We start from the raw sequence: 22,756 nt of genomic DNA on the forward strand, positions 1-22,756 counted from the left end.
AAGCTTGCAATTAAACATTTCAACGTATCACCTGGGGAATATTTACCTTAGAAACAACTCAGAAGAAAAACATAATATAATATAATATAATATAATATAATATAATATAATATAATATAATATAATATAATATAATATAATATAATATAAGATTTTCTTTTTACATTTTTACTGTCTTTATTGTTATATTTCTACTGATGACAAGCTGTTCTCTCTTGCTGTTGCTAATGACCCCAGTAGAGGGCAGTAATGTCTCTAAACTACACCGAACTGTCATAACAGGGGAGTAGAAGCAGCTGCGCCCCGCCTATTGACCCACCCGTTTACACTTCATGGAATCACCGTTAAAATATTGTTGTTTTAGGTTAACGGCTCCTTTGTGAAGTAGATCCTTGCCTCATCGTCAGCTGTACAGCTCTCCAAGAGTGGTGCTGCAGCCGGAAAGTGTCTTCTAACTTTAGATTTCATGGTGGGCGCTTTGCTGTGATTGAGAAAGATTTATAAACAGGCAGAAGGCTACGTTAGCATCGGAATACATTTGTTAGCCTGTCAGCTGGTTAGCATAGACTAACATTATGGCGTTAGGTTAGTCAGGAAAGTGGTTGTTCCGCCGAACCGTCGGCCACAATTGCTAATTTTGATAAGACAGTGCATAAAGAGATAACGCATATGTACGTCACCCCAAAAGTCCCAGGTTAAGCGTGTACAAAGCTGTCTAACGACTTAGTTGGACTAGCTGATGAGCTAAACTGGCGTTAGCATGGCGTCAGATACAAGTGACAACGAAGAATTCTACGATGCTCCAGAGGACGTCACCTTGTCTCCAAAAGAGTAAGCTAACCTTTTGAAATTTAATTTTACACATAACTGGTATTTAAAAAAAATAATCTGTCACTTGATATTAGTTAATCAAATGTACAAATCGTGTTGCTTTATTTTAAAATGAGCTGTTTCAATAAAAGATTAGCCGGTTTGGTTTTCTTAACGTTTTAATTTGTTGTACTGTACTTCATTTGAGCAGTTGGTAAATGTTAGAAGAGGGAGAGGCTAAGCAAGTGAGTCACATGATAGGATAGGTCTCAAACAGAAGGATAAGGTTACTGTGTAAATTTCCTTGTTTCAGTTCAAAACACAGCAAAAGGACATCTGCCAGGATTAACCAGAAAAACATAAAACACACTAAACAACTAAACATGGCATGGAGGATGTTGGTTTGTTCACTTGTAACTTGATCTTTTTCTCCCATCCTGTTTACTAAATATCAGACGGAAGGGTTTGAAGTCATATTCACACATTGAACTTCAACATAATGCCCAACAATTTTGGCAAATAAACTTGGCCAGGCACATTCCTATTGGATAAGAGCAAAAATGCTTTATCTTACCGGGTTAAAAAAACAAACTAAGAGTCCTGTGATGATGTCTGCAAGTTGCAAAAAAACTGACTGTATGTTGGGATTATTACCATTGCTGCCAACTTTCCTACAGCTTATTCAGTAAAAGCTGCATTCATTGATTGTTCACAATATGATTGAATGTGATTATTTTGTACCAGTGGCACTGGTGTAGTGAATTTTACTTGTTCACAATGGGAAAGTTTTAATTTTAGACTCGTATTTCTGTACACAAGACTGATAAAATGATAAATATTCACAAGAGAATTTTTAAGATAATTTGGAGTACCACAGTGTATTGTAATCAGTTTTAAGTCCATTTTAATTATTCTCATATGTTTTCCCCCTGAAACCTGGTTAGGAATACAAAACGTCTGGGTAATTTCTGTTCTGTTTAATATTTCAAGTTGACATGTTTTTCATTTTGTGGCACTTCGCTGCGCTTATTACCTCAACTCTCTATCATTTTAGGACACCTGCAAAGCTCGTCATTCCTTCACCTCAGGTATGTCTGTTTTAAATCAAAACTCTTCGGAAGCAAATACTTCTCTGCTTTTTCCAAAGATATAAACACTAAAACGCAAGTGCTATTTATCTGAAGCACTTGACTGATTTCTGAGTGTTATTGACAGTTTGTAATTATTTCAAAGTGTAGGACATTTCACAGTTTTAGTTGCTTTGGCACTGAGTAAAAATGTTTTTGATAAATTCTCAATGATTCTAGAGAAGCAACTGTTGCTTCCGAAGCTTTTGGAGGCCATACTTTTACCAGTTTCCCAGGAGTTCATGTTTCTACATGTTCATCCTGGGGTCAAATTGTGCAACGCTCAGAGAACCAAAAGGCTAAATCTCTTTAAAGGCCTTTGTGTTGCCATATAGTCGAAAATAAGATTTAACGGGTATTGCTCTTGCAGACAGGTTGTAAAGTTAATAAATTCCTTTACACAAATTCGACTAAAGTGGAGATATCTAGCTATACAATCGCGTAAAGTATTTTGTAAGAAGCCAACTTGCCATATCTGGATAAAGCAAACATGGATAATTTGGGTTTGTTTAGCCTTGCCCATATTCAAACTGCTAACAAAGGTATCACTATTTATTCCTGATAAGTAGACCTACAAATGTATATATTTAAAATATAGAATAATGTTGCTTTCAAAATGAAATATTACAAAAAATGGCTTTGCTATTTTAACGCCTAAATTTGTTTATTTCTGTTTATTAGGAGACGTCAGAGGGTTTGGTGAATCCAGCAGAAAATGTGACCTCTGCCTCATCGGAAAATCAGCAGGATGATTCTCTGCAGGTATACATTTCTTAAAAAAATAAAAAATAATCATACTCTTCTGTTGCAGTTTAGTTTGACATGAGAGCTAGTATTTGCAGTCGTTCTTGAATAAAGTCCCGTTTCTGTTTTTGTTCCTAGATCATCGATAGCATCATCGAGGAGAGTCAAAAGGGATGCGCTATCGATGTCTGCGAGGTGGTCGAGTTGTTGGATCAGCTGCAGGTTGATGTGAAACCCGAGCCAAAGGAAGAGTCGGAAGCTGGGGGCGTTCCCCTGGAGACGACCGTCCTGGTCGTCGCACCTGAACTTGTCATGGGGTCGGAGGAGCCACAGGAAAGCGTTACGACAAATGGAGAAATCTCCTTAGCCGCTGGCGAACTCCCAACTCTGCCTGGACCATCGGCCGAGTCGCGAGAGCGCGTGCAGCCTCCGGACCTCACCAGCACCATCGCTCACAGTCAGGCGGACGCTGCCGCCGCTCTGGTGGCGGAAGCGGAGAAGGAACAGAGACCGGCAGACATCTTGGACCAAGTTCCCTTAACAGACAGGCCGGTTCCAACAGACTCGCCGGGGCCCTTGAAGCCCCCCCGACAATTCACAGTAGAACCCGATATCGTAGCCAGCACAAAGAAGCCTCCTCCCACGCGGCCGCCGCCTCCTGGTGGGGGTCCGCCGCCCAGGCCTCCGCCACCGTCTTGCCGCACTTTACCCTCCAGGATGTCTCAGGAATGTGTGAGGCCAAGTGGACTGGAAGGTGAGGAACTACTGGATGATTCTTCAAAAAACAGAAGTGAAAACTTTGAACTCGTCGTTGATGTAGAAGCGGTTTTACGTGTTTTGCAGACAAAAGGTCTGAAACTGCGCTCCTGGTTTGTTTGAACAAGTCAAAGCACGAGTAAATCAATAACGGAACAGCAGTAAATATTGCTCTAATTTCTTCAAACATGTCACAGTGTGACATTCTGACACACACTTACTCCCCAGCTCAGATTTTAATAACTTTGTAGTGATCTCAAAAGTCGACACACGCCTGTTAAAATTCCAGGTTTTTAGGATATAAGCAAATGCAACACGGTGAATAGAATGGTACATAATTCATCAGAGAATTATCTGTTATGCTGGAAAAATATGAGGGGAAAAAAATTAAGTTACATAAGAGCTCATACCCAGATATCAATACTCTGCTGACACACCTTTGATTCGGTTTCCGCATCTTTGCTCTGTTCAGTTCTCGCACCTACCTGTAGCTGTCCTAGATGGGATTTTGAGACTTTTCCATGTGTAAACCTACCAGAATAACTTGGCTGGACGATAAACTGGCCCCGAAAATCTCAAAATGACCAACGATGATGTCGTTTTGAGACCATTTTCAACTTTTCAACTTTAATTTTGTACAGAACGCTCCACAGAACAACAGACATTTTAAATATTCAAAATAAAACACGACAACCAAAAACAACAAATAAAAACCACACACAACCAAAACCATTAATGAAATGGATTATGAAATCTCTGGAAACTAAATTGCCCTTTGAAAAATATTATAAAAATGGAAATTATCGATCTTATTTTAATTTAATATATTAATTAATTGTGACAGTCTTATCTATGTGTATATACTTAGCTCAACCTATATTTTGCAGAGACGGTACTAAGGATCAGCTTATTGTACTAAAGCTAGTCAGGAACCAAATGCAGGCAACCATCAATAACTGGAACAAAACTGTACATTTTGTGCAGCTCGTCCCCACAGAGGTGAAAGGTCATAAACGTTAAAACAATTAACATTGATTTTGAGAACGTGTGGGGTTATTTTTTACTTTATTTTGTCTGATTGCCCAGTATCTATGGTGAGTTCGGTTAGCAGCAATACTCTGGAGCCGCCTGGCCTGATGTCTCCCTCCAGCACAGTGAGGTGTCTAACTAAAGACCTGCAGCATTCCCTGGATCTGGCCAGCGCCACGAGTGGAGACAAGGTGGTGACGGCACAGGTCAGTGAGTCTGGAGATCAGGACTTTTATTTATTTATTTATTTATTCATTTTTTGCTGCACAAAATTAGGTATATCTCTTTAATGCGMTATTGCGTTGTGGTTTTTTTTATTCATTTGTTTCATCTTTAGGAAAATGAGGATGAACCAGCCTCATCCCAGAGTGGAGGACAAACCCCCGGCCCTCAGCGTCCGCGTTCCAACTCTGGCAGAGAACTGACAGACGAGGTGAGACTCGTTCTGTTTTAGTGTTATGTTACCGTTTGTAGTGAAGTGAGGTGTCACCGGTTTTAATGCGTTTTTGTTGTGTCGATAATTAAAAAAGTAAATCCTATTTACTGATATTTGTAAATAGGATTTTTATTTACCCCTTGAAGTTTTTCAAATTTTATCAGAGGTTTTATTGTGATAAGATGACACCTTGTAGTGTAAAATTGTGAATTGGAAGTGAGATTATACATGGTTTTTATTTTTATAAAAAAAAAAAAAAAAAAAAGAGTGTTTTAACCTCCTTACACTGTTGCCTCTAAATGAAAATACAACTGACTGGTCTGCTTGAACTGACCGATCCGGAGGAGAAAAGCCCAGAGGAGTTGTGGGAATCCAGTACATTAGTAGTACTCCACTAATCTGACTTTGAAGAGTAGCAAGAATGAGAATAAATAAAGAATAAAGACTAAATTTTTAAAAGAAAGCTTAAGAAGTCTAATTTGCAATTTTGCCCAATTGCTGTTGAAGTTGCAAGTGGAACTTTAGAGCTACATGTAAAACTATCACTCTGAACACACAGTCATCCCCACAGTCTGTGAAAAACTGTTTTGGCAGCATCATGTTGTGGAGATGCTTTATATTCAGCAGGGAAAATATGGATATTAGTCAAAAACCACGTGGAATATTTAGTATTCTCACCTTAACCTTCCCGTTTCTTCAAACTAGCACTTCAGTTCTCACTGGCTGCTGCTCTTTTTCTCGACTCGCTCACATTGGAAAAAGAAGAAACAAGAAATCAGTCGATGCTCTGAAAGTGTGACTTTCGATTTCCCACACTTATCAAACTGTGTGGTTTTGTCTACCCGACGCTCTGCGATAAGAGGAAATGGTGCTGCTGCTGCGGTCTTTATCCAGGCTGTTTCTCACTAAGTTAATGTGTGACCGACCACAGTCAGCACTGCATCATTTAAAATCATTTACTTATAAACTCCTGTTCAAATCAAATGCGGAGTTCCAGCTACACGCCGCAAGAATTTAATAGGTTTATGCTGAATATTTGTGTTTTTTTCAAGAGCTCCGCATTCACAGCCAGAGTCTCCGCTGCCATTAAAACCCATTTCTATGTGATTTTAATCAGGAAATACTGGCCAGTGTCATGATCAAGAACTTGGACACTGGAGAGGAGATTCCCTTGATTCAAGCAGAGGAGAAACTTCCCACAGGGATCAACCCTCTCACTCTGCACATCATGAGGAGGACCAAGGAGTACATAACGTGAGTCGAATTACAACCGATTACATTTGAGTTCATTTTAACTATACGTAAAGGAAGCTGCTGTTTTTCCCCCCCCCCTTCTCCTCAGTAACGACGTGGCACAGTCGGACGACGATGAAAAGTCTCAGGCTCCGCTGACGGACACGGACGGAGGAAAACTGAAGCAGAGAACGTAATGTTGCCGATCTGCCTCCACCCCGCACCCCTCACCTCGCTTTCTCTCACTCTCTCTCCTGCTCTGTTTACATTCCGTGATTTAATTTAAAACATTGCAATCCACTTGTCTTTGTTTTTAACCAGGACCCAGCTAAAAAAATTCCTGGGCAAATCTGTGAAGAAAGCCAAGCACCTCGCTGAGGAATATGGGGAGAAAGCCGTCAATAAAGTGAAAAGCGTGCGTGATGAAGGTACAGAAACTAAATGATTAGCGATGTGTGAACAAGCAATCTTAAAATATGGATAGTTAACAATAACTTTCATAATCTATGGGGATATTTATGAGCCTCCAGTCATACGCCTTCTACTTTTTATATGTTTTGTCAATTTTAAACTGTTTTATGGAGATTTCATGTGATAGGCCAAGACAGAGTAGTGAACGTTGCTAAGGAGAAGGAAACTTGGGTTGGATTTTCTCAAAGATACACCTGTAATGTGTGTATTTATTAAGCCTCACTAAGTCAATACTTTTGAAAGGCATTTCCTCACTCTAGCTAACATACTTTCACGACTAGATGATTTTAAAAGTAAGATTTGTGTTTACATGATCTCGTACTGTTTTAATAATCTGAGTTCTGCTTTGCTCTTCAGTGTTCCACACGGATCCCGATGATCCTTCCTCCAGTGACGACGAGGGTATGCCCTACACCAGACCGGCCAAGTTCAAGGCAGCTCACAGCTTCAAGGGGCCCTTCGACTTTGACCAGATTAAGGTTGTGCAGGATCTGAGCGGAGAACACACGGTAAGACTAAATCATTCCTAAATCGGTGATCGTCGTTGGCGTTTTTTTTTTTAACCGTCCGTCTCACTCTGAAGGGAGCCGTTTGGACGATGAAGTTTTCTCATTGCGGGAGACTTCTGGCGACTGCAGGCCAGGATAACATTGTTCGCATCTGGGTCCTGAAGACCGCCTTTGACTACTTCAATAATATGAGATTAAAGTACAACACTGAAGGTATGCACCATAGTAATGTGGATTGTTGCGCTCTTTGGTGAACGAACATGCAGCAAAACGACCGATTCCGGAGTTCATGCCAGGTGTTTTTGGTCCTCCAGGTCGAGTTTCTCCTTCTCCTTCTCAGGAAAGCTTGTGCTCGTCTAAATCTGACACAGATCCAGGGGTGAGTGCAGCAACGTCTGCTCTGGTTCACCAACAGCTTGTGTTGATGGCAGATATAGAGCAGCGTTCTACATGAACATTTTCCTAAACGACTTATCTACTGTTTAGGCAAGCTCTGCCCCAGAGGACCCAGACACCGAAGACAGAAATGCCCCTTTCCGCCAAGTCCCCTTCTGCAAGTACAAGGGTCACACAGCCGACCTGTTGGACCTGTCCTGGTCAAAGGTAATAACGGTACCGTTACCGTTTTGCCCCCTCCTCACACACATTTGTGTTTTTACGTTTGACTCACTCTGTGGTCTGTGCAGAACTTTTTCCTGCTCTCGTCCTCCATGGATAAGACGGTTAGATTGTGGCACATATCCAGGAGAGAGTGCCTCTGCTGCTTTCAGCACATTGACTTTGTCACAGCCATCGCTTTCCACCCCAGGGTAAGTCGGGTCGCCGCCTGTTTGTCTTGGCACAAATCGTTTGTGCTGTGCTAGTTAGAAGTTCATGAATGTCATTAAGTTTTCATCAGAGAGCAGCTAACAACAAGAACATTGTCTAATCCACAGAAATCAATGACTTTTAACCACATTTTAATGATCATTGGTTTGTGTTCAGCATGTGTGGGGTCTGCACAGATGTTTCCTTTCAATGCCGCTACACCTGTTTAGGTGTACTATAGCAACCAATAAGCATAATCCTCACTGGATATTTGTTTCCAGACTCAGAAAGACTTTTTAACATTCGCTATTTGTTCTCAGTAGAACTGAGACCTCAGCGTAAATCCCAGCTGAAATTTGCAGCTGTGTTGTGGTAGAAGAACAGAACAGAGATTTTGTGAGAATGTTTGGATGAGTCGAAGTGAATCTTTAAAACATAAGTAGATTGGCAACAGTACCAACTACAAAGCACTGGTGGAAAATCTACAAACTCTTCAACGTCTCCTGAAATCAAATGGGTTGTTCCCACAGTGTCATGATTTTAKATTAGATGAAGCAGACTGGAAGGGCTCTTACCTTAGATTAGTTTTCCTTTGCTCTCTTTCCTCTTTTTTCCTTTCCTTTGGTTTGTTTTTTTGTTTGTATTTCTTTTTAATTCATGTAAAGCACTTTGAATTGCCTTGCTACTGAAAATGTGATATATAAATAAAATCACCCTATCTTACCTTAAATCTCCCAAGTATTTATGGACTGTTYCTTCTTAATTTAGTGCTACAATTTCTGCCAAACACTGAGGTCAAGTGTTCAGTCAGAAGTGAACCACAGAAATTGTTGATGGTTACAAAAAGCRTGTGGCTCAACTTGCAAAAGGACATTTAACGAAATATTAATAGGGATGTGCATAAGTTTGATCGTGTATGAAATATTAGGAACCGTGAATAAATTCAACGGTTCTGTGTTGAGCAGTTTTTCTTCTTTGTTTGTAGGATGACAGATACTTTTTAAGTGGCTCTCTGGACGGCAAACTGCGACTTTGGAACATTCCAGACAAGAAGGTGGCTTTGTGGAACGAGGTGGACGGTCAAACACGACTCATCACCGCCGCCAACTTCTGCCAAAACGGAAAATACGCCGTCATCGGCACCTACGACGGACGCTGCATCTTCTACGACACGGAGGCATCCCGCTGCTTTTATCCCCAAGATCAGTTTAATCGCAACGGTCCTTATGCAAATTCAGAGTCTGATGTGGGTTTCCTTTGTTACCCAACAGCGACTGAAATACCACACGCAAATCCACGTGAGATCAACCAGAGGGAGGAACAAAGTGGGCCGCAAAATTACCGGCATCGAGCCTCTGCCTGGAGAGAACAAGGTAACGGCCCCCTTCCTCTGTGAACGCTTGTTAACGTTGCTSCAGTGAGGGTGGTTACGTCTCCAACTCTGTCCGCTCCGGCAGATTTTGGTTACCTCAAATGATTCCCGCATTCGCCTTTATGACCTGAGGGACTTGTCTCTGTCCATGAAGTACAAGGGTTACGTCAACAGCAGCAGCCAGATTAAAGCCAGCTTCAGGTGAGAAACGTTCCCGTCACGCTCAACACTAAATCGTGAATCTGTGCTGCTTCTGCATTCATAGAGAGAAAAGTGGGTTAAAAATTGCTTTCTGGTCTTCTTAATTAAAAAAAAAAAAAAAAAATCTAATTTTTATTATTATGATTGCTACACAACGCAGCCTGGAATAATTTAGGATTAGATTTCAAGGTRCGGGGAAGTGTAGAAAAAGAAATTGGAGGAAGGCTAAAGTTTATTTCTTGACTTTATTTCCTTTTCTATTGTCTAAATGTCTCCAAGTTGTCAKCCAACTTTTTTTTTGTTTCTCTTTCTATTTTATCATCCAATTCCTTTCCTTTTATTCCCCTTTTCCTATATTTGCTACTTTCCTTCCACCTTTTTGTTCAAGTTTCTTCTTTTCTTTTATATTCATTTCTTGCCTTCATTTTCTTCTTCCCATCTTAAAATTCTCATTTTTCTCCCATTATTCTTTCGTCCTTCTTTCTCAACTTCCTTCATTTTTTTAATTTCACGTTATTTCCCTCCGTTGTTCTTGGAGCTTCTGTATGTAAAGCCTGAACTCTTTAAAAAAATCTTATGTCAGATGTTAAATATCAGCCTGACCAAACATGCGAGCCATCTTTGCAGCTCTTTGGTGCCCYCTGCTGGCCTGTCAAGTTGTCTCCAAAGGAATTTCAATCGAAAACTAATCGTGAAACTGTTCATGCCTTCCTCCAGCCATGACTACTTCTTCATCGTCAGCGGCTCAGAGGATAAATACGTTTACATCTGGAGCACTTACCACGATTTGAGCAAATTCACRTCTGTACGGCGAGACCGCAATGACTTCTGGGAAGGAATTAAAGGTAGCTACTGTGTTGCCCACAAAATACATTTATTTATGTATTAATCTTAACTCTGAGGTGTTTTTTTTTTGTTTTGTTTTTGTCTTGCAGCACACAACGCAGTGGTCACCTCCGCTGTATTTGCCCCCCATCCAGATCTTATTGTTCCTCAAGAAACACTCGCAGAGAAACCGGAAGCGGACCGCAAGAGCCTGGACTCCACCGACTCAGAGACGATACCATCAGGTCCGTTTCGTCCCGTATCTGATTTTCTCAGAGCGAGGAATTGCATTTCAGTGCTGCTTATTGTTGCCTTTTTTYCCCCCCCAGGAGCCCTGAAAACCGATCACACGGAGGTTCTGCTCTCTGCTGACTTCACGGGAGCAATTAAAGTTTTTATCAACGTCAAAAAGTACTGAGCACTTCACAAGCAAGCCTGTTCAGCAGAGATTAGTCCTAAAGACGGACGACGACAGAGAGAGACTGTACAAAGTGGGCAAGGTGGGGGTTCCTTGTCTTTTTTTTTTTTTTTTTTAATCTTTCGTACCAGGTGACTGTGAAACGGTTTGGCATCTAGAGATCCAGGAAAGTTGAGCAGAAACCAACTTGGCTCAGACGTGTATGTTTATAACTGTGTGGCCAAGAATTACTGTAGAGAACATAAAAATCTATTTTCAGTAGCTATGAGCACCTTCCTTGTTTCCTTGGTTTCCAGGTCAGACAAATTTCAAAAGCAAAACGGTCAAAGTCTTTCAGGTGAAATGTCAAGTTGGATTAAAATAACAAATTCCTGGAAGTTTCCTATTAAAATAAGTYGTTTCAGTGTGTTTGACGTTACTAATGATTAAAGTTGAGTGTAGTAAAAATTTCAGAAAAACACMGATTACTTTTGATAAATCCCCTGGTCAACAGAAGCACATTTCATGACAGCACTGTAAACCTACAGCTTTTGTAAACAAAATGATGGAATTTCCTCAATAAAAAAAAAATCTGCACAAACACAAACTCTCCCTGGCAATCTTTTTCAAAAACCCCGTCGAGTTCAGGAAACGTCTTCCACAGGAACGTTCGTCACCAACGGTGATTTATTTAGTGTTGGCGCTTTGCAGCAACATGTCATTTTAAAAACAAAATATATCTAAGTAGGTACACAGTGGTGAAACTTCACAATAGAAAAAAGGTGCTGAGTCTCGTGTGGGTTGTTGAATGTGGAGCCGAGAGAAGAGACGGAAGTCGGAGTCCTGAATCCGGTTAGTGTTTGCTCTTCTTTGCCTTCTTGTGGGAGCGGTGYGGGGACCGGGACTTGGATTTGCTGACCTTCTGGTCTGGAGATGGCGATCGGGAACGTCTGGACCATTTGGGAGACTTTGTTCTGCAAAATGAGCACAGAATAAATGATCCTGAGCTCATTTATACGGAATAAGAGGTTGTTTTTTTCTTTAAATTTCTATTTTACCTTGATGGAGAGATGCTCCTTGATTTCCTCGGCTTTTCTCCAAGTTTACTGCTCAGCCTTCTGTCTCCGTCCTCGTTTTTTTTGCTCCTCTCCTTGTGTCTCCTTTCTTCCCTCTGCCCGTCTTTAGACTTCGACCTCTCKGTCTTTTCTTCGCCTTTGTGAAACTCCTAGAGCCGGTAGTGTAAACATTTTAACTGACCCAACCTCAAAGATCTCGAACTTCGTTTGCAGATTTTTCACAAAATGAACCATTTCATTAGCAGACAATTTGAACAAAAGTTGAACAAATACACAAAATACAATGAAATTGGTGGCTGTATGAGTACTTTAGCACTGCATTCCCATGTAGCGTGAGAGTAAAAGGGTGTAGGTTCATGTTTCATCCAGTAGATGGCGCACATAGCTGAAAATCTGACATTTTGCAATAAGCTAATCMTAACTCTGAAGATGCTCCCCAGTTTCGTATTGAAGAACACTTTGATTTGGTTTCTTATGGTAAATTATACAAGGTATTGACGATAGCGATAGCAATCTAAACGTGTTCTTATGAAATCATTTATCCCAAGAGGAGCTGCTCACCTTCTGCAGCAGCTTCTTCCTGTAGTTCTCCACTTGTTGCTGTATGCTCATCCCAGACTTCTTCTGCCTCTTTCCAGACTCCAACTCATCTTGGAGCTTCATAACCTTTACCTGTTTCAGAAACATTGGGTCAGTTTCACTGTTTAAACAAAATCCTATTTCAAACAAAACTTTCTACCTAAAAGATGTTGCATGCGTCTCTCCAAACACATCTATTTGTGTTTCTTTCACAAATAGAAAATTGGACACATTTATTAAAAGTAATTTGTGTACAATGACTAAAACTGAGATAATCTCTAGGCCAGTTTATGATAAATGATGGAGCAAACACTTACTTCCACCTCCCTCAGCCTTTTTCTTTTACTCTCAGACATATGGGGGAAAACTGCCCCCTCATAGCTGGGCGACCTGCAGGAGTCGGCGCTGCTGTCGCTCTCCGAGTCCTCGTCTTCGTCCTGTGAGTTGCAGCTGGAGCCAGATAAAGTTAAAGTTACTAAAACGTTCCTTTCCTACCAGATAAATGAAATTCTTTTGATGATACTCGGCCTTACCTAATGTGAACCTTCTTTTTATCATCCTGCTCCCCTAAAGTATCCCACTTGGAGTCGGTTTGGACTGAAAAAAAAGAAGCGGAACCATTCAGGGTCAAACCAGTCACAGGAGCGTCCAGCTACGTCTTACCAGTGTCACCGATCTTCTCCCATTTAGACAAAGGCACTCTGGAGAGCGGAAGGTTGCTTTCGTCCACTGAGGACAAAACAAACCTCGATAAGCAGCAGACAGAGTAACAATTCTTATGCTAGGGAGTTGTATAGACATTAAACGGTGGACTCACAGGGAACTCCATCAATGTCATCAATAGGAGCGTTTAGGGGTACACCATCGATGTCATCAACGGGGACTCCGTCCAGGGGGTCCCAGCCCATGGGACAGCCGTCTATGTCGTCTGCCGGAGTTTTCCCAATCGGGAGCCCGTCTATAAGCCTTCTGTCCAATGGCGCACCATCAATCTCACCAGATGCCACCTCCAAAAAGACACAAAACTCACTTTGTCCAATTGTATTTGTCAACATCTCCGGCCGGTGAGGTGACACAAAGCAGCAGCCGCCTCTGCAGTGAGGAGATAAGCTCACCTCCGGCGTCTCAGTCTCTTCCTCTCCTGCTTTGGCGAAGCCCAAAAAGATGTTCTGAAGCTGGATTAGATAAGGCTGGGGATATATGGCCCAGTCTTCCCACGCTCTAAAACAATTCATGGCCTTTTGCTGTGGAGACGTTAAAACGTTTCAGCTTTCCATTCTATTCTATTTTGGGTGAAGCAAATGATTTATGTTACCTTAAACTGCTCAGCCTGCAGTCTGGCTTGAATGTTTTTATGTGCAGCATGTAGATGCTCAAATATCTGTGGTAGCTTGCTTTCAAAACTGCAGAGAATTATTTTAAAGCCCATTAGATTTTCCACAAATAAAGACACGGATGCTCTAAAAGTGAATTCAAAGACGGCCTCTTACTATTTCCGATAATATGACGCCCCAGCCACTTTGGCACACGAGTTGTGCAAGATGTCCGACACGAGATATAATCTAGAAATCTGTGGGGATTGATGACAAAACAAAAAGATGAGAAGATATTTTACAGTAGACAGGAAGGAGTTACAGTTRTGGCTCCTGTTGAATCAATCAGAAGCAGCTGACAGGATGTTTCCATTTCATAGTTATGCTCCAATCTAGCATCGTTCTACAATGTTCTGCTTCTCTGCATAAAATACCAACTGAACTTAATCTCTGCTTATGTTTGTAACATGATAAATGTGAGAGAATACTGTAGAACAGCAGAACTCGCCTTCTTCTGAAGGGGAACTTGAAGCGAACTAAAGGACTCCGAAATGTGTCCCACGACTTCCTCTGCTGCATCTGCCCGGTCCAGACAGAACAACATGGCGCCTGCAATATCCTCCCTGCTGGGAGTCAGCTCCTCCACGAGAGTCTCCAGTCTCTGTCGGTGCCTGGAGTGGGTGGGAACGTGACACATTCAGCTCGGATCAAGTCGGAAGCCGTCGTGCGTCCCGGATTCAGACGTACTCGGCTCTGAGCTGGCCCTTCTTCACCTCCTCCTCGGGAGGCGCGGCCTCCTCGACCTCCGCTCCCTCGTCGCTCCTCTCAGTGTAGCTGTTGAGGATGGGGGGTCGCCACAAGGAGCCGCCTCTGAACAGCCGAAACTCTGCCGTCCTCCACTTTGTCGGGGACTCGCCCTGTGGGACGCGGGGCGAGACGTTAAATCCACGCAAGTTATTTCATATAAAACCAAAGACTTCTAAACACATTTCAGTCATGCAGACTCACCTGGAGGATGGAGAACAGTTTCCAACGGTAATACACGTGATCTTGGCTTTTGTTGTCAAAAAGAAACCTGGGAAAAAAAGAAGAGTTTCAAAAATAAACCTCGTGTTGTTTTGATTTTTGTTCTAATGGAACGATTCTGTGACAGTTTATCATAGCTACCTGTAATCTGGGTTGTTTTTTTCTTTGTTCATTATCATGGCTTCGAATAACGGGCCTTCACGCACCACAAACTCTACCATCCTGTGAATAAGGAATAACAGATTCCTGTGGGGAGAAATGGCTGTATGAGTAAGAATACACACTAAACCCAGAGTCAAACACAACATAAAGACACCAATCACCTCCTTACTAAACTACAGGTCCATGAAAACTGCCTTACTGTATTGTTTTAGCTCTGATTTAGGCTTAAAGAAACTCTAGTAACTGTTCTCGACCTCAAACATTTATCCCCACATTATTATTGGGGCCGTTAATAGCAGGAACCCCTGATAAAAATGTGTAAAACCCTGTTTGTGTTTTATCGCAGTAACATATTCCGGAACAATAATAACAAATAAATACAATAAAATCAATCTAACCTTCAAAATCAATACATTTGTTGAGTGGGGGAAAAAAAATATTCCCAGCAAATTTTTCAACAAAATCATCATTTCTAACGACTCCTATAAAATAAAATGAACTAAAGCAAACTTTAATGTAGAAAAACTGCATGGCATTATGAAATAATAAAAATTAGATACCAGAAAACTAAGAACGGGTCATGGTTGGATCTTTATAAACTATAACAATATAAAAAAGATCCAAGCTTAACCTACGAAATAAATGTATTTCATTTAACATTTATTTTAACAGGCCGATTTTCCTACATTTTACTGTGTGAGATTATACTACTTGTATTAAGGCTTCTTCAGGAGTGCCAGTTTTTGTGGAGGATACTAATTTAAACCTTAGCAGATTCTAATTGCAGGGATGGCTATATTTGGGCATTTCAATGAAATAACAGTCAGCTCTTTAACAAAAGTTACACGATCACAATGATCAAATATGAAACGGTTAAATAGAGAAACGACTCAAAGGTAAAATWTCCTGGGTAGCTCCTGCAGATTGTTGGAGCCCAATCACTAAAGCAAATTTAGATCTGCATCATCTACACCTACTTGTACCCTTGAGCAAGTGCTATTATTTACAGAACTGTACTAGAAAGCTAGCGCTAAATGCTAATTACATCCTGACTGGGTTAGCATTGAAGCTATCTGCCTTCCAGCTGTATCGGTCTGCAGTGTCTCAGCCAGCCCATGCGAAACCCCCCGACCCTTAAAGAGTATATCTGCACGTTTACTAACTCCCCACTTTCTACGTGACTTACTTGTGAGTGTGCAAAGTGCAATAAATGCAGTTTCTACTGAATATGGATGGTTACAAGATGAGTGCACCTCAGCCTCTGTCCTATGACACTAATGCTATGACAGCTGGTCAGTCGTAGGAAGAAGAGTGTGTGTACCTTTCGGTTGGGATAACCACTTTGACTACGGCTTCGGACAGAGTCTGTTTGTGAAGTCAAACCAAATAGTGAAGATATTAAAAAGTGAGTACCTGTACAGATGAAACACTGCAGGATACATACAGCATAGAAAACAACGGAGGCATTCACGATCAGACAACTGGGGAGGGATGGTAAAAACTTCAACATGTAGGGGGGGAAAAACTGTTACGGAACCCAAAACTAAAAGCTTCAGTTACTGACGTGCGCCCAAAGAGGGCATGAGAAATTCAATACGATCCTGCATCCTGTAAAACTGCAATGCAGGAACAGATGAGCAAGTAACAGAATGCTTTTTTTAAATCACTTAATAATTCATGATCAATTTTCTTGGATCAGCTGCCTGGTAATATTTGAAACAACTTGACTGAAATGATCATGAAGGCCAAATTTTCAACCTTCATGCAGAGATCTACGAACAAACTGTCACCCTTTTTTTTCACACTCATCTACAAAACCTTGCTAAAGTATTCAGACGCCTTAAACCTTCACACGTTTAGTCAGTTATGACCACAAATTAGTATTTTACTKAGTTTAAATCGAAGCTAAAAAACCGCCTGTTTAGAGTTGCCTCTGATGAATAATAACTGGAACATTTATCGGTATATTTGATGTTAATTATTCTTGATTCTTGATGACGGCGTTTGACAAAATGAAATGTTTATTGCTCGTTTCAGAATTGGTTACTGTATTGTGTTTTTTATATTTCATGTAAAGCACTTTGAATTGCCTTGTTGCTGAAATGTGTTACACAAATAAATCTGACTCGTAGGGATTTTAACATAAAAATCAACATTAAGTACTCAAGAACYGTGAAAGGTTTTATAAATAAAAATGTRACAGACTGTTTCACATTTTGCACAAATTGGAATTCCGAAAATTTATTTGCTTAATGGAAGCACACCAATTTTGAAAAAAAACCCTGATTTTTTGCYAAATAATTTCCCCCACTGTATTATAAGCCTGGCGGGCCACCTGGCTTTACTTGTGCCCCCACCAGGCTTAGCATGGTTTATTTATTTATGKKTTTTTTAAATGTTTTTAAGACTTTATAGTTCATGTTTAGGTATTAGTATTACAAAAACACATAATTATCAAGTCATATTTTCAACTTTAACYATTTTTTAACTCAAAAACTAAATAAATGGATAAATGACTGCCAAGTTTTCTGGAGGAAAACTTGCAGTTGTATCAAAATGTGTATATTTTGCAAAACTGCATCTCGCATCACATGAGTTAAGTGATCGACAACAAAGAAGACGACAGGAAGGGGTAGAAGGATGATGATGATGATGGTGCAGCATGTTTTTTAACAACATCGCAAAAACAAATGTATTCTCGTGTGATTTTAAATGTTATTTAAAGCAAATGCCGCAATAGTGAAATTGTGTTTTGCACAGATTTGGAGCTGAGTAGAAATGAATACTACAGTATCTTCAATGGGATTGAAGATACTGTAGTATTCATTTCTACTCAGCTGCCTTTTAGAAATCTYGTTATGAAATACAGTGCAACCAACTGCTTTTTATTGCTAAATAGAGTCCAGTTACGTGTAATTTAATATCASTATGAACCCAGCTGATCTATGAAGGTCTCAGAGGTTTTGTTAAAGAACATTAGAGAAAAAAAAATGGAGGAAGTTGTGGAGATTAAAGCGCCGTCTCTGTCGCTTACACACAGAGATGCAAACATCTCCAAGCTTGTGGCCATTATGTAACAAAATGTGAAAAGGTTCAAAGAGTGCGAATGCTTTCCTCAGGTCCTAATCCACAACATTATCTTGATCAACGCATTTTCAGCTTGACACCATCAGCCGGACGAGGAGGTTTTACCTTGTCCAGCTCTGCTTTGGACGAGCCCAGCGGCTTTGTGAAGTCGTTGCGGAAGCGATCCCTGGGCTGAGCGTTGAAAGGGAGACCAGATGGGGGAGGAGGTGCCACCCTCACCCCAGCTGGTGTGTACAGAGGCTGAGGTGGGATGCGGGCTGGTTTGCCCCATCCGAGCTTCATTTCAAAGCCCATAATCACTTTACCTGTGATTCCAAACACATTGCTGTCAGAGATTAACAAAAAGGATGAAAGTTCGATAAATTGGGACCAAGTTCGAAGGTCCACTTCACCGTCTAGAGCAGCCATGGCTCTCTCTGCATCTTTCCGAGTCATGAACGCCACAAAGGCTCTGTTCGAAGTCCTGCAGCGCTCCTCGTCCGTTCGGGGCCACATGATCTTCACGCTGGCCAAGGGGCCATATTTACAAAACTCTCTGCAGAGTAGGTCTTCGTTCATCTGAGCAGAAAAAAAACACRCAGAGGTGAGAGATGCACATGTAAAWSCATTAAATCCAGTAAAACTGAGTGCACTCCTGCTACCTTGGGGCTAATGCAGTTAATGTAGAGGTTAGTGGTGACCGGGGCCGTCAGGTCGTCGTACAGCACTGTGGGGCAGAACGGAGGGGGCATTTAATAAAAACTGCTCCTGCATTTTTCTCATCTAACATTTCCAGACTCAGCTTTTTTACAGTCTTCTGTCCTTTATGTGCATTTAAACTATAAGTAATTAAAAGTTCACAGTGACTTTACGTCGGCTGCTTCTACAACGGGACTTGCACGTAGACTCTGCAAAACAAGACACTGACATGACAGGACAGGATGAAGGAAAGCAAGCAGGCAAGAAAGTAATTGAAAGAAAGAGACAATCTAAAGAGGGGACATAAAAAAAGAGATTAAACAAGAAAGGAATGAATGACAGAAGGAGACAAGGTGGTATAGAAAGAAGCAAGAGATGAAAATGAAGGCCTCAAGTAAGGAAAGAACAAGACAGAAGACACAAGGCCTAAGAGATGAGGAAGAAAAGGAGGATGAAGGAAAAAAATCAGACACAAAAAAGGAAGGCAGGATGGAGGGATGAGGAAGGAAGTATTGAAGGAAGGACAAGAATAAATAGAGGAAGGAACAAAAGAAGGACATAAGTAAGATGGGACAAGAAAAATGTCAAACTCGAGGAAAAGGTGACACAATTTAAACAATAGAGTAAAGAATTAATAAATTCAAAGATTTTTCTCATTCTTATTTTCATTTCTACACTTAATCAGACCTGAAAAACAAACAACTCTCACTTGATCGCCCCGATAACGGAACGTCCAGATCTCCGTATCCGCCTCCTTCTCCTCCAGCCTCAGAGTCGTTTTTCTTCCTTTTATGCCTTTCCTCGCGTTCCTCCTGTATGCTGAAAATGTTCAATGCAAAAACAACAAGCTTGTGTGTGCACATAATGTATTATTCATATGACACTTAGGCATAAAGCTGGAAAAAATGTGTCGGACTTACAGCTTAAGTTCCTCTTTAAAAAGTTCGAGGTTGCTCTTCTTCTTTTCTTCTGACTTCTTCTTGAAAGCCTGTTCATCAGACAGGCAGCGAACACAGCGTTTAGTGCTGCCTTATGGTACACTTTCTGAAGACTTGAAAATGAATTGAAACTACGACACAGCAAAGATGTGAAGAGTACAAACTTACAGACTTTTTGCTGTCAGACGAGGACGTTGGTGAGGCATGTTGAGACACAGGGACAAACTTGGTGGCGGGTCGGTACAGCTTACTTTTCTTGATCTCTGCTTCTTCCTCCTCTGCAGGAAGTATAACCCACCAAACACCAACTTTTATATTCTTAGACAAAACATATGAAGGTACAAATGGCAGTAAACATGACGCAGTCCTACATTGTCAGTTCCAAGTAACGAGAAGATTAAACTTTAGATCCTAAACAGTTTAACACTTAACACTTCCATTAATGGTCCGTATTATTTAACAGAAACAATGAACACGTGCATTACACCAGACACTGAAAAGAAGGAAGTATCATCTGAAGTCTCCAATCAGAGGCCAAACATCCCTGAAAAGTCCATACTCGCCTCTAGTCGCATTTACGATTCCCCCACGTACAAAAGTCTTCCCTTTGCTTTTTTCACTGGTTTCAAAAGATGCAACAAATTCTTCGAAAACTTCAGCAGCTTTCTCTTCCTCCTGCAGCATCACGCAGACAGATAAAAACACAAACTCATGTCTAATTTACCTCTTCTTACAGTTTCCAAAGAAACAAAGCTTAACAGTAACCAATTGGTCTGCAACTGATACACATGGGCATGACTGTTATCTTCAAGTAAAACACATTAAGAGACAGTACAGATGCTAATGCAAGCATACCTTTTTCTTTAGCTCTACTTTCTCTTTCTTTGTGATCGGTTTGATGGAAGCGGCTGGTTTTCTTTTTCTGTCCGCCATGCTTAACCTGCAGGACATAAATAAAACTGAAAACATTGAGCTAAAAACAACCAGCAGTAAAATACTGGTGAATTATTCCAGCAAACACATGGGCTGTGATAAGACTAGGAGTCGTCTCCAATGAATCAAAAATGTACTGACACACGGAGCAGAAAATCAGCCAACTAGATGCACTCAAGACTTTACGTGTTTTATTCTTTTTTTTTTTTTTTGCACTAAAAACGAGGAGACGCTTACCATTACAGACAAGGAGTGAATGTGACCGAATCTATACAGCGTCTGATCGAAACGGAAAGGTTCGTTGCTTATGATCGAAGAACACGCCCTGTGGTTATGCGATGTTTTGCGTCACCTAAGTTCTATTTCCTTGGAGATGGGAGTGAGAAGATTGTTCAATTTCTGTATCTGTTACAGATAAAAGGCCGTTGTGTGAAAGTATGTGAATGTGCTGTGTGTAGACACGTGACTGTATTTGACCTTGAAAGGCGGCTCCACAGCTGCTTGCAGGTTTTATTGTATAAAAAGATTTTATTCATTCAACACTGCTAAAATGCACTGACCCTCCTCCAATATGGTGCTAAGCACCGCTAGCCAACTGGCTGAAAAAAGGTTAATATACTTTAATTTTAATTTTTTTAAGAAAAAAAAAATTCAGTCATGAAAGACAAAAGGTTATTGGATTGGAAATTAAATGAGTGTGATCCATCCCTCTTATTAATTTAACACTGTTTGAAATTATAGTTGGGAAGCTACAAGGGCTTTTATGTTAAGGAGACAACTGGAGGTTGACTCCATGAGCAGATAGCCCAACTACTTAACCTGATATCAGCTTGTTATACTTGTATAACCTTAGAAAATACATTAGAAACACTTGGAAGCTAAAAGTAAACTAATTTATCAGTCAGTAGTTATTGTTTGTAATCTTGATGAAGTCTTTGTATAATATTATTGGCAATATTATGTTGTAAAAATCAATGTTTTGAGGGGCATTTTAGGAAATGGGAAAATTTCCTAAATTTTCCCATTTCCCATAAAATTTTGGTTATTTTCCTGTTTAAGCAATTAGATCTATTCCACATTTTTATTTATTTTTTTGTTCTAAATACAGTGATACTGTAAAACTGTGGTATTTTTGCCCAAGGTTGACATACTAAGATAATCTTACACTGGCCCATGCATAGCCTATCTCAGTTTAAATCTGTTACTAACATCTAAAAACCTCAACATAGACCATAACATGATTCTGGTGAAGCAAAAGTATATATATAGGACATACAGGGAAACAATGTGTTGCTGTTTCTTTTAAAGAGGTAATAGTTTTAAATAAATCAGACTTTTTTGTTTGTCCTCTGCTGATTGATGGAGAAACTAGCTGATCTGATCTCTGACCCATTGAATAATATATCTCTATATGTATCAATACCATGTTCAGGATGTGAATATAGATAGGTTTAGTGCAGCCTTGTCTGGGTCAGGGTGTAATAATGTATCTTAAAACAAATGGGTGGACTTCTATGAGATCCTAAAACAATAACTACACATTATAAGATGCATTCAAAGCCCAAATCTGTTCTCTGCTAACTGAAAACATCACATTTGGACATGTAACAAATTTCAGGAGAGCTTTTAAAAACTAATGTAGATTTTTAAAAATTTATAATGCATACATATCCTAACTGAGTACATTTCCTGTGAAACATACGTATTTTAGACCATTTCTATAAAAAATAAACAGTTTTAATCGGCCTGGTCAGCTTGAAAGCCATAATTTCACTAAGCTAATGTTTAGCTTAGCCACCAGCTCTTTGACTGCTGAAATATGAAGCTAACCGTAGCTTTTCACGACCAATGCTGCACAGAATGTACATTTTTCAATCAAATAACACAGCTGCCTTAACACAAACATGCAGTGGTGCTAATCGTTCCCATCTTCTAACTAGGGGGTGTCCTACAGAAACAAACACATCCCTGCTTGCTAGCTAACATTCAACCGTCCCCCTGCTGTAACGCCACAACGCTCCAACTAACCATCCAAGGAAAAACACTCAGACCCGCCGCATGCACACAGAGTCATACCTCAGCCAGAAACTCTGTGGGTCTTTTTCTAATGCTCCACCATTTTGGTTATGACATATGTTTGTTTTTTGCTGGGGGGGTTTTGCTGCCACAGCCAGATACTCAGATGCAAGAAGATACCCGAGTGTAGCTCCTCAGTGGGGGCAGGACGCCTGCTCAGTCTGAACGTCA

At 40.6% G+C, this 22,756-nt stretch overlaps 2 protein-coding genes across 3 annotated transcripts; one reads left to right on the plus strand and one right to left on the minus strand.

Moving 5' to 3' along the window:
* The first annotated feature begins 294 nt into the window (after positions 1-294).
* wdr44 (WD repeat domain 44) lies at positions 295-11,318 on the plus strand. Its single transcript, XM_008427740.2, has 20 exons — positions 295-831; positions 1,865-1,898; positions 2,619-2,699; positions 2,820-3,435; positions 4,524-4,672; positions 4,804-4,899; positions 6,020-6,156; positions 6,245-6,328; positions 6,457-6,563; positions 6,964-7,115; positions 7,190-7,328; positions 7,430-7,494; positions 7,602-7,718; positions 7,802-7,924; positions 8,908-9,099; positions 9,194-9,295; positions 9,380-9,495; positions 10,213-10,340; positions 10,431-10,565; positions 10,650-11,318. The coding sequence occupies exons 1-20, from the start codon at positions 761-763 to the stop codon at positions 10,736-10,738; spliced, it is 2,733 nt and encodes a 910-aa protein (XP_008425962.1). The 5' UTR covers positions 295-760; the 3' UTR covers positions 10,739-11,318.
* Positions 10,856-22,756, minus strand: LOC103475826 (U2 snRNP-associated SURP motif-containing protein). Of its 2 annotated transcripts, XM_008427737.2 has the most exons (24): positions 22,586-22,756; positions 20,432-20,516; positions 20,140-20,251; positions 19,745-19,854; positions 19,559-19,626; positions 19,348-19,457; positions 18,602-18,666; positions 18,353-18,518; positions 18,066-18,265; positions 16,195-16,238; positions 14,853-14,957; positions 14,694-14,760; positions 14,433-14,602; positions 14,194-14,356; positions 13,863-13,942; positions 13,688-13,775; positions 13,488-13,616; positions 13,190-13,379; positions 13,036-13,101; positions 12,906-12,969; positions 12,690-12,822; positions 12,355-12,465; positions 11,776-11,942; positions 10,856-11,691 (listed from the first exon to the last, which is right to left on the minus strand). In XM_008427737.2, the coding sequence occupies exons 2-24, from the start codon at positions 20,507-20,509 to the stop codon at positions 11,571-11,573; spliced, it is 2,607 nt and encodes an 868-aa protein (XP_008425959.1). In that variant the 5' UTR covers positions 20,510-20,516; positions 22,586-22,756; the 3' UTR covers positions 10,856-11,570. The 2 variants fall into 2 exon arrangements, with proteins under 2 accessions (XP_008425959.1, XP_008425961.1); XM_008427739.2 differs by lacking the exons at positions 19,559-19,626; positions 19,745-19,854; positions 20,140-20,251; positions 20,432-20,516; positions 22,586-22,756 and adding an exon at positions 18,743-19,064 and having other exon boundaries at positions 19,348-19,439.

This window comes from Poecilia reticulata, linkage group LG14, assembly GCF_000633615.1.
Source record: "Poecilia reticulata strain Guanapo linkage group LG14, Guppy_female_1.0+MT, whole genome shotgun sequence".
NCBI lineage: Eukaryota > Metazoa > Chordata > Actinopteri > Cyprinodontiformes > Poeciliidae > Poecilia > Poecilia reticulata.